General features: G+C 37.0%; 1 protein-coding gene across 11 annotated transcripts in view; it reads right to left on the bottom strand.

Annotated features, from left to right (window-relative positions):
- The window catches only part of nrcama (neuronal cell adhesion molecule a), a 76,746-nt gene that overhangs the window by 8,651 nt on the left and 48,828 nt on the right, over positions 1-19,267 (bottom strand). For 3 of the 11 annotated variants that reach the window (XM_038303917.1, XM_038303918.1, XM_038303921.1), the window contains 19 exons: positions 18,068-18,261; positions 17,861-17,983; positions 17,606-17,776; positions 15,980-16,091; positions 15,229-15,413; positions 14,866-14,997; positions 14,578-14,721; positions 14,374-14,485; positions 11,318-11,484; positions 11,066-11,213; positions 10,833-10,957; positions 9,058-9,159; positions 8,255-8,452; positions 8,097-8,167; positions 7,791-8,016; positions 7,440-7,555; positions 7,012-7,219; positions 5,964-6,086; positions 5,710-5,886 (listed from right to left, as the gene is read on the bottom strand). In XM_038303917.1, coding sequence (XP_038159845.1) covers positions 5,710-5,886; positions 5,964-6,086; positions 7,012-7,219; positions 7,440-7,555; positions 7,791-8,016; positions 8,097-8,167; positions 8,255-8,452; positions 9,058-9,159; positions 10,833-10,957; positions 11,066-11,213; positions 11,318-11,484; positions 14,374-14,485; positions 14,578-14,721; positions 14,866-14,997; positions 15,229-15,413; positions 15,980-16,091; positions 17,606-17,776; positions 17,861-17,983; positions 18,068-18,261 — 2,834 coding nt within the window. Of the gene's footprint in view, positions 1-639; positions 706-5,419; positions 5,453-5,709; positions 5,887-5,963; positions 6,087-7,011; positions 7,220-7,439; positions 7,556-7,790; positions 8,017-8,096; positions 8,168-8,254; positions 8,453-9,057; positions 9,160-9,673; positions 9,704-10,832; positions 10,958-11,065; positions 11,214-11,317; positions 11,485-14,373; positions 14,486-14,577; positions 14,722-14,865; positions 14,998-15,228; positions 15,414-15,979; positions 16,092-17,605; positions 17,777-17,860; positions 17,984-18,067; positions 18,262-19,267 lie in introns of all 11 variants that reach the window. The other 8 variants (XM_038303911.1, XM_038303912.1, XM_038303913.1 and 5 more) reach the window with 5 other exon arrangements.

The raw sequence follows: 19,267 nt of genomic DNA, 5'->3' as shown, positions 1-19,267 counted from the left end.
TGTTTGAGGAAACCCAACTGAAATGTAATTCCTTTTAAAGTAAATTGTCACCTGATCAAAACCATCAAACAGCCAGTTATGCAAAGGAAGGTGGCCCTCTAGAGCTTGCTTTTAAATGAAAATTTAAAAAAAGTTTTATTTATCATAATGTGGCTGTAAAATAAAAAAAAAACGACTAACTTTTAAGGAGCCTGATATCTGTTATTTCAGGAAAACAGACAAATAAAAGGAATCCAGGATTTTCCTCTCAGACGTAGTCTATCAAGGTTTAAAGATAGATAAGATCTATAAGTTTGGAAGAAAACAAATATTTGCAAGACACTGCATTCTACAGATTGTTTATGTTAGTGTCATTCTTATGACAGAACTTGCAATAAGAGGAAAAATAGATAATAAACAGAAAGAATCCTTCTATAAAAAACATGATATACAGAATATCCATAAAGTTACCAGCGAAGGTCTATATATTTTTACAGATTGATATTCAAACAAATATTTTATATATATAAATGGCTAAACCAACGTAACACCAAAAATATTGTCACATTTGTTTGAGTGGCTTTTTGAAGCTGTGTTTGCAGCAATCAGTCTAAAGTTAGATATTGGACAGGCAGCTAGGGACATTGGAAGTGCTTGTACCCTTGGGAAGCGGGGGATGCAGAGACTGAGTGACAGGGGAGGATAGGTGAGGGGACTCTGTGGGGCCTGAAAGGACACGGAAAGAGTGAGACAACACACATATTCACTGCATGCAATAAAAGACTACATACAGTACTGAGAGGAAAAGTTTACAGTAGTACCGATCTTAGTAGTTTAGAAATCATTCAAACTCTGATACAATATAGTATCCTAACCAAAACTACACCTGTGGTCCATTTCAATAAGCAACTTTAACGAACTTGCTCTAGCCTAAGTTTGGAAACTCTGAGTTTTTAGTTACATAAAAACTCTAAGTAGATCAACTCAGACTTGAACATGTACGTAACAAGTATGAAAACTGTTATCAGTCGAGGGCCGATTCGACAAGTCACCATGACGACATACAAAAGGAAGTGCCTATGTCACCAAAGTGGAACTAGAGATTTTAATGCAGGAATGAAAGAAATAAATTGAAAATTTGTTTAAAAGATAGAGAAACAGTGTATAGCTGCATAGGATTGGAAGATTGTGAAGAAGATTGTTGCTCTAGTTAATGCATACTTTTATACACTCATCGGCCACTTTATTAGGTACACCTGTCCAACTGCTCGTTAACACTTAATTTCTAAGCAGCCAATCACATGGCAGCAACTCAGTGCATTTAGGCATGTAGACATGGTCAAGACAATCTCCTGCAGTTCAAACCGAGCATCAGTATGGGGAAGAAAGGTGATTTGAGTGACCTTGAACGTGGCATGATTGTTGGTGCCAGAAGGGCTGGTCTGAGTATTTCAGAAACTGCTGATCTACTGGGATTTTCACGCACAACCATCTCTAGGATTTACAGAGAATGGTCCGAAAAAGAAAAAACATCCAGTGAGTGGCAGTTCTGTGGGCGGAAATGCCTTGTTGATGCCAGAGGTCAGAGGAGAATGGCCAGACTGGTTCGAGCTGATAGAAGGGCAACAGTGACTCAAATAACCACCCGTTACAACCAAGGTGGGCAGAAGAGCATCTCTGAACGCACAGTACGTCGAACTTTGAGGCAGATGTGCTACAGCAGCAGAAGACCACACCGGGTGCCACTCCTTTCAGCTAAGAACAGGAAACTGAGGCTACAATTTGCACAAGCTCATCGAAATTGGACAACAGAAGATTGGAAAAACGTTGCCTGGTCTGATGAGTCTGGATTTCTGCTGCGACATTCGGATGGTAGGGTCAGAATTTGGCGTCTACAACATGAAAGCATGGATCCATCCTGCCTTGTATCAACTGTTCAGGCTGGTGGTGGTGGTGTCATGGTGTGGGGAATATTTTCTTGGCACTCTTTGGGCCCCTTGGTACCAATTGAGCATCGTTGCAACGCCACAGCCTACCTGAGTATTGTTGCTGACCATGTCCATCCCTTTATGACCACAATGTACCCAACTTCTGATGGCTACTTTCAGCAGGATAATGTGCCATGTCATAAAGCTGGAATCATCTCAGACTGGTTTCTTGAACATGAAAATGAGTTCACTGTACTCAAATGGCCTCCACAGTCACCAGATCTCAATCCAATAGAGCATCTTTGGGATGTGGTGGAACAGGAGATTCGCATCATGGATGTGCAGCCGACAAATCTGCGGCAACTGTGTGATGCCATCATGTCAATATGGACCAAACACTCTGAGGAATGCTTCCAGCACCTTGTTGAATCTATTCCACGAAGAATTAAGGCAGTTCTGAAGGCCAAAGGGGGTCCAACCCGTTACTAGCATGGGGTACCTAATAAAGTGGCCGGTGAGTGTATGTAGTCTGGTATGGCAGGCCGATTAAACATTTATTAAAAGCACTCTCCTCTCTTATGTTCCATTTGTAGATCACTTAAATAGGATTCATCCTGGTCAAAATCACACTCCTAGTCAGAACAGTGATAACAGATTTTCCAAAATACATTTTTGCAGCAGAAACTGAATTTCCAAAAGTAAGGAAACAAAATTGTATTAGTAAGAATTAAACTCAATATACCTACAAACATTTACACATTTTAGGTGGTCATTTTGACATTTATCAGCTTCACTGAATATATATTCATGATATCAGAAATACATTTTAAGTCAAACAAATACAAATCAGAATGGTGTGCCACAGCCTGTTGTAACCACAATAACATTACAGGGGAATCTAGTTTACAACCTGATTGGTAGCGGATCAATCTATTTAGGTGAAATCACCTTTCAGCAGGTGAAGATAAAGTATAAAAATGTTCAAACAGGTAGGACTGTTTGCAGCCATTTCGGATGTCATCATCCCAATAAATTGCCATTATTAGCGGTTATCAGTCCTATAGAATGGCTTCAGAACTGTGCCTTATCCCCCCCTGTAAGCTCAGTACGCTGGTATCCCTGAATGAATCTTAACCCTAAAGCAATTGATTTTTTCCCCGTAATTAATTGATCTATTTATGTGTAATCAGTTAATAATTTTTGTAGTTTTTTTACGACCAGTAAAAAAAGATCTCATATTAGACAAACCAAAAACAAATAAATCTCCTATCCTGTCAACTGAGTTGTCAAAGAACCCTGTCCCTATAAATGGTTATTTATCTGTGAATCAATCGAATCATTCTTTAATAGGATCCTCGTTAAAAGGACATGCAATTTGTTTTTAAAACCTAATATCTCTTATGGATCTAGTGGATTCAGAGTTTCCTTGATTTCATTAAATCTGCTTTTTGAAATGGTCCCCAGATCTAAAAAACAAGAATTCATACACCCAAACAAGCTGAGTCCAAAATCTTGCATTATGGGGCAGATTATGGAAAAAGAAGCTCTAGCATTTAACAAGGTGAATAAACTATATTGTAAAGCCCGATTATAGAGATGAAGACAGCAACATAGTAACAAGGTAGTGTGATATACAGTAGGTGGCATATACAGCATAAACCTTTTTTTTTCCTTAATAAGATATTAAATAAGGTTTTAAATATTTCCTATTCCAGGTCAGCAAAGATCACCAAAATTCTTTTTAGTATACCATCTCTGTAAAACCCTTTCTAAAGGGTCCAGTAATGTCTGAGAGGTTGATTTGCAAGATCTTAGTTAATTGGAGTCTGGCCTATAGGTGTATTTGAAGGTAACACCTTAAATATTGTGGGGAATTTAAAAGACATCAGCAAAAAAATCAGGAAGGGAACTGTGAACTGAAACAAGTCTGTTTTATCCTTGCCTACTGTTTCCAAATTATTGAAGTACAATCTCCATATCTTAACACAGTTATGTGCAGCATAAACACCATGGAAATACCTAGATATCACACCCATCCTGATCTCGTCTCAGGAATGCACATGCCTTTCGTGTGAAATGTTCATATAAAGGAGACAAAGACAGCAAATCCCTCTTAACATAGTGGCTAAGGCCTCCAATAGACTGTCATTACACTATGAAAAGATTGTACACCAACAGAGGCTAAGAGACCATTAATCAAGGAGTTAGCAAACACTAAAGGATTAACGCTTAAAAAAAAATTTAAAAATCTGGTCGTACTTTCCAAATATGCACAGGGGAAAATACCCTAATTTTTGAGGCATGAATATCCTTTTCATCCATTTAATCAACCACTTTCTAGGCGGGCTTATCGTTGCAGGGCTTTTAGCAGATAAGGTGGAGGAAGCAGTTAGACCTGGAGAAAACCCTTGCATGCATGTGGAAAAGATGCAAAAACAACCAAGACCAGGATCTTAATGTAGCAAGGAAACAGTGCTAAACACTGCTCCACCTTGCCGTACCATCATTACAATGGGAGGAAACTAAGAAACACCATCCCAACTGTGAAGTTCGGAGTTGGTAGCATATGTTGTCTGGGTGTTTCTTAACCTGTGGAAATTAGGTTTTTCTTTAAAAAGACAGATTTTGAGCTAAACAGGTAATGTAGAAATACTGAAGCCCCATCTCCAGATATCAACCAGAAAGTTAAAGCGTGGACATACCTAGAACTTCTCAATTCACTTCAATTGAGTTTATTTTACAACACAAGTCATCTCAAGGAACTTTACAGATTCAATTCAACCAGATCATACATTCATATTGATTCAAAGTTTTCAACCTAAGGAAAACCATTTGATTGTATCAACTAATTGACTCGAGGGCATCAATCATGCTTGTAGCAACAGTGGAGAGGAAAAACTCCCTTTTAACAAAAAGAAACCTCCAGCAGAACCATGCTCAGTGTGAGCGTCTATCTGCCCAGGCAGACTGGGGTTCAAGAAGACAGAAGCACACTTCTAAATGGACAATACCCTTTAAGTATACTGTCAAATTATTCTCTTAAGGGAAATAAAAATCCATTGCAGTGTCTTTGAGAGGAAACCCCCTAATCTCAGTCTCACAGTAAATCAGTAAGATGAAAATGTCTGTGTGAATCATGCATTCTTCAAACCTGACTCTGTCACACTATTTCTGTAGGGAGAAATGGCCGAATGTTCAGTGGAAATTTGAAAGGATACCCAAAGCGAAAGAAAAATGCTAAGGAAGAGTATCTTAAGTTCCAAATTTAGAGAAGAATTATTAATTTTTTTTATTTTATTTTTTCCAGTATGTGCCAATATGTTGAAAATAATTTTGGTAATCATAAATGACCTAAGACAGGAAACCTATAGCCTCAAAAAGTGAGAAACAAAGGGTTATGTGCCAGTTAAACTAGAGTATAGAAATATCCATAAAAATTTATTTAAAATTCAAGGCTTTGTATTGAAAAGAATAGCATGCAAACATGTCTAGAGGTACAGTACAGGTTTTACCTTTCCCTGGTTGTACAGGAGGCTGAATAAGAGCTTAAAAGAGAAAAGGAAAGATAAAGACAGAGGGGCTGTAAGGCATTCAGTGAGGAAAATAGCAGACCCTCCTCATGTAAATCATTATTCTAATGAAACCTTTTATATCTCCTACACCATTTCAGTTTTAATCCTTGATAACTTTGCTTTAGAGCTGGTGATGTAAGACACTGTGCTTTTCTTTCTACTTGGATTTTGGCTTGAATTCCTTTAATATATGTATAGGAAAGTACCACTTTAAAACATAACAGACATACCTGTATCTATTGCTGTGTATGCCTCTTTTGTGATATTAGGGCCAGGGCCTTTTCTTGTTTCGGCGTTCAAGTAAAACTTGTAAAGCATGCTGGCGTTAAGGCTGTCTAAGGTGATGGTAGTCACGTTGGCTGGAAAGAACTTTTTCTTGGCTGGCCCCAGTTCATTTGTGGTATTGACTGTTGGGAAAGAAGTTCATCAGTAATGGTGACATAGAAGGGTTTCTTGGGAAAAGAAGTTTGTCCGGTTCCCCTACCTGGATGGTATATGAGGGTGTATCCTGTAAGGTGTCCATTGTTGCTCAATGGGGGGCCCCATTTTAGTGTGAGAGTATCCAAGCCATGGTCCATCGTATTTAGAAAAGAAGGTGGACCTGGTACTAAAATACGAAGCAAACCACAGAGTAAACTTTGTTAAAACATAGCCTATAACCTATTCAGTGTATATGTGAAATTTTAAAAAATACCTCACAGACATAAATAATATAATTAGTTTAATCTAATGACAGTTTTGTCATCATCATCAATGCCTACAAATTACCTACAAAGCTACCTCCCCTGGTAAAATGGTGGACATTATTGTCCAGATGAGCTGATTTCATTAAACAAAAATGTAATTTTGAGCTGACAAAGACGTAATATTCGATTTCCAGTGTCCACATCTTGACTAGAGTCATCGGCATTTTACAATGACTTTCTAACCACTTTGCTCTCTCTCTTGTTCTGTCTTGCTAATCTCTATTCATGCAATATGCACAATGACTGCTCTTAATAACTGTGTGTTTGTTCTCTGTGTTTCTTTTTCCAATAGAAAGTGCTCCTAAGTGAACACTTTTCTGTTTTGTATCTGTATCTCCTTCCTGCCTCTAAACCCCCATTGGGTTACGCCAGAGGGCTGTTTATGTGGGACTGGTGTGCTGCATGCAATAATGGAAGGGCCTGTATAATGTTATATGATCAACTACAATTTTGTTGAGAGGAATCAGAATCAGTTATGCACAACTTTGTGTTGGCTAGTCAGACTATTGGATATTCATATTCTTGATTGTCAGTTTTCGCTTGTTGGTAGATAAAAGTTCTTCATAGATAGTTTAAACTCTGCTAATATTAAAAAGCACATATGGAAGAACTTCAGGTTTACAGCAAGGAATCATTTGTTGCCAAACTGTTTAACTTAATGCAGATGTAAATATATATATAGTTGTCTTACACATTAGGGGAAGGCTGGCATTAACTGGCATCAAGCAGGTATACAAAACGCAACCTTACGGGATTAATGATAAACATTTGGCTGTTTAAACACACCTCCTTCCGGGGTTTCAAAAGTCTTGTTGGGGCTGGGAGGACCTTCTCCTTTGTTATTAACGACCGTGACAAATACGTTGTAAACGCTGTAAGGCTGAAGGTCTGGCAGCATTGCCTCGGTACGGTTCCCACTGAAAGTTAAAACTTGCTCCTGTTGCTCGGCCTCCTCCTGCGAGTCGTGCTGGCCACGCACTCGTCTGTAGTACACCTACAAAAATGAAACAAAAGCATAAAATTTAAGATACTCGAACATGTAACCAACATATGGAGCTGTTTAAATTCAATATCTAGAATACAACATACTTTTATTTTGAATGCCTTCTAAAATTCATTGAGAATTAGGTATATGATACATGGACTATAAAGTCAAGGTTTCTTGACTTAAGAAATTACTAAGATGTGCTTTCTGAGAAGAAATAAATTCATACTCTGTATCCTTTTAGCTCCCCTCGAATAGAGGGATTCGATACTGGGTCCCACTGCACTTCTGCCAGTGTGCTGTTGGGAACAGTGACCTTGACACCATCAGGAGGAGACAACGGCACTGCCAAGAGGACAAAAAGTCAATCGTGAGCATGTAGTGATATATTATTTAACCTTGATTTAACCAGGAAATCACCAATAAGATCTCCTTTAAGGAGACTGTAATATAAATTTGGATGTGTTACTTTGTCTAAGAGAACTATAAAAAAGGCATCAGACATTTTTAACTATGTTATAATTTTTTGCTTTTATAGATTTAAAACAATTTCTTAAAAGTGGTGACATAATAAACTCACAGTCTTCTCCAGAGAAGCCAGTGACCACAGCAGGCTCAGGACCATTTCCATAGTCATTAAAAGCCTGAACTTTAATTTCATAGGGCACATAGGTTGGAGTTTGAGTAACAGTTAGTTGGGAATTGTTTCCAACATTCATTGAGGTCCAGTCATCTTCCACGTCCTTTTGCCTCCACATAACCTTGTACTCCAGTCCAGGCCCGTTGGACTGAAATCCTGTGAGAGGCTAAACAGAAAGTATGTCATTTCTTGCTGAAAAATTAAGGTAATTTATATCTTCAAATTCAACTAAACTATCTTCCTTACCTTCCACGAGATAACCAAGTTGCCAGGCTCTGTTCCTACTCCTTTCACATTTGTTGGATTTTCATCTGGAGCTGAGGAAAATCAAATATTCATGGATCACTTTCTAGATCTGGAGATCTTTAACATGAAGTAATCAAGTTGTTGAGTGTCTTTATTACCTGAAGGGTTGGTTCTGTATTGCGCTGAGGGGACACTAGGGTCGCTGTAGCCTACATCATTTTGAGCGCGCACTCTGAACATATAGTAGACGTATGGAGAGAGCTGCAGCTGGGCAGTGGTACTGGTACCAGGAACTTCTGTAAGGTTGACCCAAACACCTGGCTGGTGGAGCATATCCATGTACTCAATCAGAAAGGCTGGAGAAACATACAAAATGTTATGGAGACCAATTGGGATGCAAGGATTCTAATATGGCCTAATAAACATCTCTGCATTTCATTTCTAAGGCTCACATTACCATCCAAGCATCCATAGCCTCTCTTGGATCCATTTGATCTACTGCTTTTACATTTTTGGACCTTTACATTTTTGGACAAGTCTAAAAATGATGTGGCCTGAATTCATTGTCTATCTCATTCTACCCTATTAACAGACTTCTGCATTGGTAATGGTGCCCTCACCTCAGTATGTCATATGCTTGAAATTATTAGAAAAGCAGGGAAGATGGAATTATTTGGGATTGATCAGTCATATACTGTTTCTAGAAAATGTATATTTCAGCTTAAAATTATTAGGTGATAATTACGAATTGAAAAACCATGTAAAAAAACAAGACTGTCTCAGTGAGTAAACTGATATTTATAGATATGCAAACATTTGTGGCAACAAAAGAAAAAGTCACAATTAAGATGGGAAATCTATAGTTGTGATTTGTTATCAGTTCAAATCTGATATCTACAAAGTAGTTGGATGACTGTGTAAAAATCAAACAATGTAATAAAAAACATTAAGTATTTCTTACTCTGTATTGGACTGTTGTTTTCATCTCCTGGGATCCAGGTGAGTCGAACACTTCTCTCCATCTGGTCAGTGAGTTCCAGGTCAGTTGGAGGGTCCGGTTTCTCTGCAAAATCAATCAGAGTACTTTTTGACACTGTGTCAACAGACAATGTTTGACGCTTAGATGTGTTTTTTTTTGTAGTTACATGGTATAAAGATAATTAAAATTCTGCAGGTCAGTTCTGGTAATATATGTATTTTTTGGGGGTATTAATGAACATTAATCAGTAACACAGCAAGACAAGTTTGCAAAGTTTCCAGTGAAGAAAATCGGCAGCATTATGCATTATTATCTCTATGCATGGGATCCTGCATAGGGGTTTTCACTTCTAGCTGTTTCAACCTGAATGCTGAGGTGAAGTAAAAGAAATATAAACATATCAATCAATAAGACCTGTACACACAGTTACACAAAAAGGTCTGACAAGACAGGGACAATAGATGAAATCAGCTGCGTAGGAGGACTGTTGATATGTGCTAATTATATATACATAAATCAGAAAAAATTACCATTGAAACTATATTTGTTACATACAAAAGCATTGACTGAATAGACAGAAGGCAAGCTACATGTTTACCTAAAACAATTGTTGGAGTAGGAGTTGCCTCTGACAGCAAGAAGAAAGAGAAGAATGAAAGAAAAGAATAAGATGTTAGTGTTAGATATTTATGAAATGCAAGAAAAGGTAAGAAAAACACTACAGGAGGATTACATTATTATAGTAGGAAAAAAAATCGAGAAGGAATTAAAAACACATTTAGCAGAGACAAAGGAAGAGGAGAGCCATTGGAAGTAGTGATGATTTAATTAAAATTCTAATTCATAATGCTTGGTTGTTCTGGCATAAATAGAGTCCTTGCAGGTTTTAGCCATATTGGGATGACCAATCCCAAATTACATGACACCTAATAAGTAAAACACATTAATAACAAACATAATCAATTATATTAACCTTTTTATGCAGCAAGTAACGGTTTTTGATCACATACAAATGGAGTCCCCCCCATCCCTCAGTACCGTATAGATTTATATCCAGCCATTCAGCAAAGATACTGCTACATGTCTGTACATGTTATTTTTGCATTTGAAAATTTAGATGAACCCCTGAATGATTTATTACCTACAGTAAATTGAATTAAGTTGGATAAAAGTTTAAGTTAAGAAAAAAAGGTAAAAGGCTAATTAAAAAGTTAAAAAGCAAAGTTAAAAGAGTAAAAAATTTAAGAATCTGCATCAGAATTAATGCCTCTAAGGTTATGTTATAACAAATAAAATGTTCTTTTCACTCTGCGCGTGTTTTCATGAACTTCTTATAGAACCACCTTTTTAAAATATTTTTCTTAATATATTAGGGCAATTGGCCATTTGTTGTTATTACATTTATCCAAATTTTTGCCACCAAAATATACATATTATTTGAATGTTACAGAAATAATAAGGTATTGTCCTCCAATAGCACTATTAGCTTGAAATTTAGATTTTCAAAGTATTTCAATGAGTGCCCTATAAAGGGTTAATAATCACATAAAATTGTCTTTTTTCTTTCTTCACCTACTCGAGTCACCCTTAAAGTCCTGCTGCCTGGGGTGGTGACCTGTTTCACCTTTATCAAATATCATTGCTGCTTCCCCTTTTTTAAACAATTTATTCTCACAGAAAGACTAAATCAATTGAATATAAATTTAGATTAACGCATCAAAGAATGACATGTTTAATGTTGCCATATGTCAACCCACCGACAACAGTCAGCATAGCACTTGCAGAGTCCTGGTCCAAAATGGTGTTTGTGATGCAGGTATAAGTCCCTGCATCCTCTTCTGTCACATCTCTAATGGTCAGGCTCTCATCGTCCACCTCAAACCTGCGTGTCACCAAAAAAAAAAAAGTTTTGTTTTTCTTGACAGGATACAGATCGAAAGTTCATACTGTACTAGTGATCACTGTCGGTTTATCTACAAGTCTGCTGTACCTCTGATCGTCTGGCAGTTCTCCATTATCTTTTAGCCAACTGATGTTGATAATAAGAGAGGTGTCATGTTTGACTCTACACTCAAACAGTGCGCTCATTCCTCTCTGAACCACTCTGTACTTCGGCTGCGTGAGGATCCGAGTCGGCTCTGGAATATTAGAATATTTAGGTTTACAGCTAGAAATTATTACGTTTAATTAAAAATAATATAATCTTAAACTATTTTCTAATTGGCAGTGAGGTGTTATTGACCTTTTACTTCCAGAAAGACATGATTTTCTTTGAAGCCCAGGTTATTGGTGGCAGTGCAGGTGTACTTTCCACTGTGCATTGGCTGAGCCATGTTTATCTCCAGAGTACCATTCTCATGGATCACATATGGGTCACTGTTCTTAATGTTGGTCTGGCCATCTTTAAACCTAGAAAAATCAAAGAGGACATATATAATCTTGATAGAGTAGAACACAATAGAATACCAATAACCATTATACCCTTGTGGGGGAAAATAATTTGTCTCAGCAACAGGGTGAAATCCAAATGGAAGCATGAACTTGCGCAACAGGGTAAAAACTAAACAAAACTTTTGCAAAGGTATTCTATCTTTTAGTTACAATTTTTTGCATGTATTTATATCGACCCCCCTCCATTCAAGCGTAGGCTTGCATTTACTAAACATTTACTAAAAATAGCCCCAATAAATCATCTGTTCCTTCCAAGAAGATATAATGGAGACATGACAAACAAGTGGAACATGCTGCTCTGGTATGGAGTTATTTTGTGTTTCTATTAAATTCAAGAAACAAAGCTATCTGAAAGGGGAAAATAATTTAAAAATTCTAATAAATGTATTAGAGAAGACACATTTTCACATTGATAGCAAAAATGGATGTAATTTGAGACTGAAAAAAGTTTTTAAAGGAAAATACACGCAATGTCGCCATCTCGTTCAGTTGCAGACACGTGGAAGCTCTCTTCCAAATTCAAGGGGAGGCACTGTTCAACCCAAACACATCTAATATCACCCCTTAGCTGTCAGTTCTGTTGAGACTGGCCAATAGGAACACAGGCCGGCCAAGGAAAGAAATCGAGAGCAAAGGCTACGGTTTTCAGAAAGAGAAGAAAAAATAAAACAAATAAAATAAGAAATTAATAATATTTCCTGTGGAAATCATTTTCTAAATGTCACTTTATCTTTTATTTGTTAAATAACAAAATATTTTCTCTTTTTTATTCAGTCACAAATAACATCTGTTTGTGCTATCGGTGTGGAATTTTTTTTCTATCCAATATATTTATTTTACTTTTTAAATAATTTCCCCCTTTCAGGTAGTTTTTTTCTTGAATTTAAAAAAAGGACAAAAATAACTCCATACCCTTATATTTTTGGCATACAAACAAAAACTCTACATGGTGACACAATGCTAGATAGCTAGCAGTATTGTGCTAAATGGAGATACTCTTATTTTAAAAGAGGAGGAAGCTAGTCAGAGCTGATGAGAAGATGGATGGAGCTATTTACAAGGAAATCCCAGAAGAGAATCTGTTATTGGCAGCATAACACACACTTTTGGAGATTCACTTAGCAGAAGCAAATCTACCCGTACTGAGCTGGAGCTGTTCCACCAGCTTTGAAAGCAACACTAAGTACTTATGAATCTATTTGCTAACATAGAAACAGTACTGCACAGTAGAATTTCTACAAAAATATGGCCACCCTATTAAACTGAGACTAAAACACAGCTCTTTGACCTTTGTGCAAAATAGATGACACTATCAGCATGGTGAAACATGATAGCACTGTAGTGTGGGGATGTTTTTTTTCTTCTACAGATGCAGCAAAGAATAGCCAAACAATTGTCACGATCTGCCCTGATTTCTGACATTAATTATTCACTTCATCCAGCTGCCTAACTCTTCATCGCTCTAATCCTAATAGCCCTAATCATCGCTCATCTTATCCACCTGCGTCTGTTGCTTTGTGTATTTGGCTCAGTCCAGTTATCATTGTTTGATGATTGTTTGTCTGTCTGTTTTGTTAGTTTGAGTTATTCCAAGGTTTGTGTCCCTGTTTCCAGTGGCCAGTGGGTTGAGAGGTTTTTAAGTGTTGGTCTTGTCCACTGATGGTGTCCTGGCTCCTGGGTGGAGTACAGTTTTAAAATCCCGTAAGCCTGGCTCCTAGGTGGAGACCAGTTTAAAGTTCTGCAGATTTCTTGGTACCATGTCTTGTCTCTGTCCCTCAACCACTGAGCCTGCCTGTCTGCATCTGTAAGCCTCTGTCTGAGCCTGCTGCTAGACTCATGGAACTCTGAACCTGCTTTTACACTCTGTGGATTCCTGCAACGCTGGATCGTTCTGTTCCTGTGCAGATCAGAACCCCTGACCGGGCTACGGACTCCTGGATTCTAGAACTGTTCTTATCTGATCTGTTTCCCTGACCTGGATGGGATTGTTGCTTCTGTTTGGCAGTCTATTGGTTGGATCCTGCCTTTTCCTTAGAGGATGGATTGAACTGTTTTAACTCAGAGTATCAGTGATTGGGCGGTGCCCCCCCCCCCTTCAGCCGCGGCAGATCCACAGCTCCGCGTTTCCTGTTGTTTTGATTTAATAAATGTTTTTAATTTTCCCACTGTCTTTCTCACCTTAAATACTAGGTCCCTCTGTCCTATTTGATGACAAAAATATCACTCTCCGTGTATATTTTAGCTAAAGTTACTAACATCCCTAAAAAAGGAAGGAAAAGGAAAACCGAGAAAAAGGTCAAATTGGAGGTCAATGCCTGGCAAGGAAATATATTTTTCATGGAATTGGAAGCCCTGGTAACTGGAGCAAAAATGGACTACAAACCCAAACAGGACCTTTCAGATATTTATTTGTAAATACATTTTCAAATCAATGTATCCTTTTCCTTCAACAATATAATAAGGCTTTAATATTTTATGTTTGTTTTTGTGGCTTATTTAAAGAAAAAATGTTTAAAAAAATGTAAGGGTGCAACAGCCTTAAGTTGCACTTTATGCCGGCGATATCAACCAAATCTTGGTTTCTTAACTGTGGACCATGACAATAAAAGAGAGAGTTTGACACAGTCTGGTATTCAGTTCGATCTTAATCATCTTTCTTGCCGTATGCATCCATCAAGTTCAAAGCTAGCTTTTAACTCAAATGACATGTAAAAAAATGCTTTATTAGGAAAAAAAACCTTTTTAATATAATCTAAATAACTATTGACATTTATTATATATATCTAAACCTGCAAGAGAACGGTTAAATGGAGCAATGACCAACATACATTAGGTCCAGATTCCTACCATGTGATAGCTGGTATTGGCGAGCCAAACGAGGCGCAGTGAAGCAACGCCGGGTTGTTCATGATGACTAGATACACTTTGTTGGCCGGAGTGAGAATTCTTGGTGGTTCAGCTGTTGAGGGCAAGCATAGACTTTTTGAATTTCATTGCACTCATGCAGATCTGCATATTTCAAGATGTACTAAACGGTCAAATGTAGCTTACCCAGAACACTGACAAAAGCATTAGCCAATAAATAACCAAACTCATTAGATGCATTGCACTGGAAGACAGCACTGCTCCCTGACTGTACATTGCTGAGAATGATGGTATCCTCCTCTACCTTTGGACCATTATCTTCATAAAAGTCTGGAATACATAAAAAAGAGGGTACATTTTTCTGGGTTTTGTAGTGTTTATTACCTATTTCAACTGAAAAAGGACTGCTGCAAATGTCAATTCAGTATTTTGAAAACCAAACAGTACCTTTACTTATTCACCATTTAAACGTACCTTTAAATGAACGTCCGTTGACAAACCAGTTAATTTTTGGTTTAGGGTTTCCATTAACCCGACAGGTTAAGATGCCGGTCTCATTTGGAGCCAGAATCAAATTTCTTGGAGCACTGATCCAAAAAGGAGCAGCTGGTGAGGGAAATTGAAGATGCACAGAAAGATTACTTTAAGAAGGCGATTTTTAAATGATTTCTAGATGTTACAGGTCTGGGTGTGGCTATTTTAACTTAACAGAACAATACAACAATCATAAGGGGGGCAAAATTCTTTTTTACAAATGGCAAGTTTGGTTTCATTTTCTTTCCACATATAAGTAATTTTTCTTTATTTAATTGATAATACATCTTTGCTCGTCTTTACCTTTAACTGTGACTTTAATTATGTGGTGGACAGAGCCCAGCTTGTTAGTGGCTGTACAGCGGTAGTCACCGGCATCATCTTCATTCACATCGATGATCGTCAGTGTTTTTTTGAATTCGTGGAAACTTGTCCTGCCACTCGGCAGCCTCCCTCCATCCTTCTGCCACATAACTTCTGGAGTGGGTCTGTCACAGAAAACATCAAGATTGGATTTATGAGACCCTGAGCAGGTTGTGTTTTTTTGTTTTTCTGTAACATTAAAGGTATAGTGGAGGATTTTCGCAAATTTCTGAAAAGATCTGCCTTCTCCATTTTTAAAGAAAATGTACATGCACAACCCTGCACCAACTCCCGAGAGGGAATGCCTATTAAAAGCGTACGAGAGCATGCACAAGCCCATTTCTCCTCATGCACGCTCTGTTTAAAAGTTGTTGTTTGCATCGCTCATAAGAGCTTACTTTCCAAAGAAGATTTTTTCCACTTCGTCAGACTCACCACCGTAAGTGAAAACGCATATAGGACTGCTTTACGTAAACATATCATCAGAATGATTGACATTTAGGATGACCACTTATTTTGATGAAAAAGAACATCCTCCACTATATCTTTAACCATAGTATTACTTGAATAAATGCCAGCAAAATTGCTTATGTACTAATGTCTCAATGCATCAAAAGTGTTTGTTGTCTTAATGTGACAAAATGGAATAAAGTTTAAGTTTACAAGGCAGTGTGATAAAAGGCCAACTTACAATCCCTCAGCGATGCATTCCAATTCTAGTGTTTCCCCTCTTAGAACCATCTTGGTGCTCATTTCACCAATAGGCCACATGAAACCAGGGCGGCGCTCTCCTTTAGGGTTGTCTGATAAATCAGGGAAACAAGTTGAAATCAACATTTACAAGAGAAGTTTAGAATTTGGAAGTGTGATGTCAGGGTCGATATCTATTGAAAAGGAGAAAGAGGTACTACTTTTCAAATGTGATATGTCAGGGTTGGAAGAAATTTAGTAAAAGACAGATACTTGTGTTTTTTTTCTGGTGCATCTATTTATTCACTATGTAACTTGAGTCATGACTGTAGACAGGATAAAATGTTAGTAAGGAAGATCAGAAAAAGGGACTCTTTTATTTATTAAGAGCTGTCCATCTCCTGATATGCAGTTATGGTTTTTATTAATATGATTTGGTACATGCAAAAACTTTGTAGAGAGCTCCTTGTGATTGCAGCTAAAGAATTTTTCTGTTTTGTTTTCGTTTTCACCTAAGGGTATGCCACTCTCGTTGTGTTTCATACTGTCTATGTAAAATAAAAATTAAAAAAAAAAAAAAATAGGAAAAACACACTGCTGATATGAACTATTGTCTTTAGTTTCAATTAACCTTTGGTGAATTAAACTAATTATCTCTTGAGAATAACAACAATATGTAAAAAAAATCATTAGCATTAATTTGTATCCATCTTGGATAAGAGTAGACATTGTTGTTTAGATTCTACATTTTCACAAAAAAAAAAAAAGATTGGAAAATAAATAACAGGAAGAATTGTTTTTGTGTTAAGTCTTAATGTAGCCACAGATGAAGAGATTTGAAGCCAAGTTAAAAGAACAAATCCATACCAAGGGATAGAAAAAAATGGAATAAACCAGCAGCACTCATCACTATAGAAATCAGCGATGAGTGTAAGCAGTCAACAACGATTCTTTGTTTCTTCTGAAATATAACCTCCAATCATACCCATGCAATTCCAGCAAACATTAAATATGATTTTAAATTGCAGCCATTATGAAATTGAACCATATTTTCAGATTTTTTGCCTAAAACAAATTATATTTGTTTTGCAATTGTGAGATAGAGCAACGTAAAGCCTTAATTACTATTGTGAAATGGAGTGAAAAGTTAAATAGTTTCATTATTTACACTCCAAAGCGTTTCTTGCACATGTAAGCATCTATTTTTTCTTCGTACAATCGATTTCTTTTAAATATTTGTTGCTATGTACTGTTTATTTTCATTTATTCTTGCCTCCTGGCCAGGCCATGGTTGTAAATGATAAGTTCTTCTAAACAGTTTACTCAGTTGAATAAAGGTCAAATAAAAGTAAATGAATAAAATATTTAACTCTCTGACTCTGACACTCTTAAATAAAACGTTATTTAGTCTTTTAACAATCCAAACAGGTTCTAATGAATTTTAAGGGTTTAATATGAAAACTTTTCAAGTTCTATAAAAGATTTTTGAAAGACTTTTATACAGAACGAGTTGCTAAATTTGATGTTACACAGATAAAATACCTTCCCCGTTTAATGGGATCTAAAGCTAAATAAACAAACATTTATTACAATAAGTCATTTTAATGAGTTACAGGGCCATACTTACTGGTGAGTACTGTGACAGAGATGGGATCTTTCTGCTGGATGGTTTGTGTGTGGTAAAAGCGTGCGTAGCAAATATAATTGCTCCGGGTGTCTTCTGGAAGAACATTGGAAAAGTACAGGTCTCCGTTCAAGGCCTGGGTGACTCGATTATCCAGAGGCACCCTCTGGAAATCTGAGGGAAGAATCAGCAAATCAGGCATTATTTATGTCTGTATTTTTACATGAATGCAGCAATGTTCAAATTCACAGAACTCACTGTGATCCATCCAGAAGATGACAGGAGGAGGCAGGCCTGCAGGGGGTCGACAGTGAAGTACAAGGGGAGACCCCTTCTGCACCTGAATTGCCTCATTTTTTTCCTTTGACCACAAGGGGGACCCTGTGAGTCACAAAACCAAACAATGCATCTATAAGATTTGCAATAATTGCTACAGATATTCAGAATTTTTATTATCTGTCTTACTGGACTGCCTGATGACAATGTTGTTGGTTAGAGCTTTGCCGTGCTCGTTGCTAGCAGTACACTGGTATGTTCCTTCATAAGCCTCGGCCTTTTCTCCACTGATGTCAATCTCTAGCGTTCCTGAATAAGGCTTCATCACGACTTTGGAGTCTGTCTCCCCATCGAAGTTTGTCCCATTCCTCGTCCATGAAAAGCTACAGAGTACAAGAGTCATTAATATATCTTTCAGCTGCAACAGGCATGGACAAAAAAACACTCTTAACCATATCTTCGTTCAGTTCCTAAAAAAGCAAAGTTTCAGGAGTTTCAAGAAGCAGTAAGCTTTGTCCCAAGCTGATCATCATAAAACCTACACTTACTGTACCAATAGAGGCTTAAAGATACAAGGTATATATATTAAAAAAATATATATCTTTAGTTTAGTTGCAGACTATTCTTTTGTAGTGAATTAACATTTCAGCATTTTAATAATAAGGTTCCACCAGACAAGTGTTCAGGGAAGATATACAGTAGATACTAGGGCTGTGCAATATAGTTGAAAAATTACACAAGTCTTTCCTGTTACTTGATATTAATAAGAATTTAGTTTTTAGTTTTTTTTATTTTTACTTATCTGAAATAAGAATACAGAAATAGTGGAAAGAGGCTGAAATTAAATTGTAACTTGAGTCTAATTTAAATCGAACCTTTAAAGTAAAAAAAAAAAAAGAGTTCAGCTCTAATGCCAACCTCTGCTTACATCCAAAAGAATGTCTTCTGGTTCTGCATTACAGTTCAGTGAAATTACTGAACATTTTATTTGATGTATTTTCTACTGATATTAATCATGTGTCTATATATATTGTTAGTGTTTTATTGCTAATCCTTTTCATTCCCTGAAACTCCACCTTAGTTTTAGGTCTTTTCATCGGTCTTTAATTTAGCAGTATCTATCTTTCAGTTAAGAATGACAACCTTTCCTGTCCGTGATGAAAACAACATTCCAACTATATGATTCTGGCAGAAGGTTAAGTGAGGGAATGGTGTGTTTAGTGTTATATGGAGTGATAGTTTCCTGCCATACAAATGGTTTCGCATGTTGAATGAAAAGTTCACTTTTGGTCTCCTTTGAACAGAGCACCTCCTTATATGTTAGCTGCAAAACTTTAAAACGTGTGTTTTCTTAAAAATGAGGCTTCATTTAGCTCTCTTTTAACAATA

Source organism: Cyprinodon tularosa, unplaced genomic scaffold (genome assembly GCF_016077235.1).
Source record: "Cyprinodon tularosa strain WSP-4 unplaced genomic scaffold, ASM1607723v1 ctg520, whole genome shotgun sequence".
Lineage (NCBI taxonomy): Eukaryota > Metazoa > Chordata > Actinopteri > Cyprinodontiformes > Cyprinodontidae > Cyprinodon > Cyprinodon tularosa.
The sequence above is the reverse complement of the archived record's forward strand: the minus strand, read 5'-3'. Positions and strand labels throughout refer to the sequence as shown.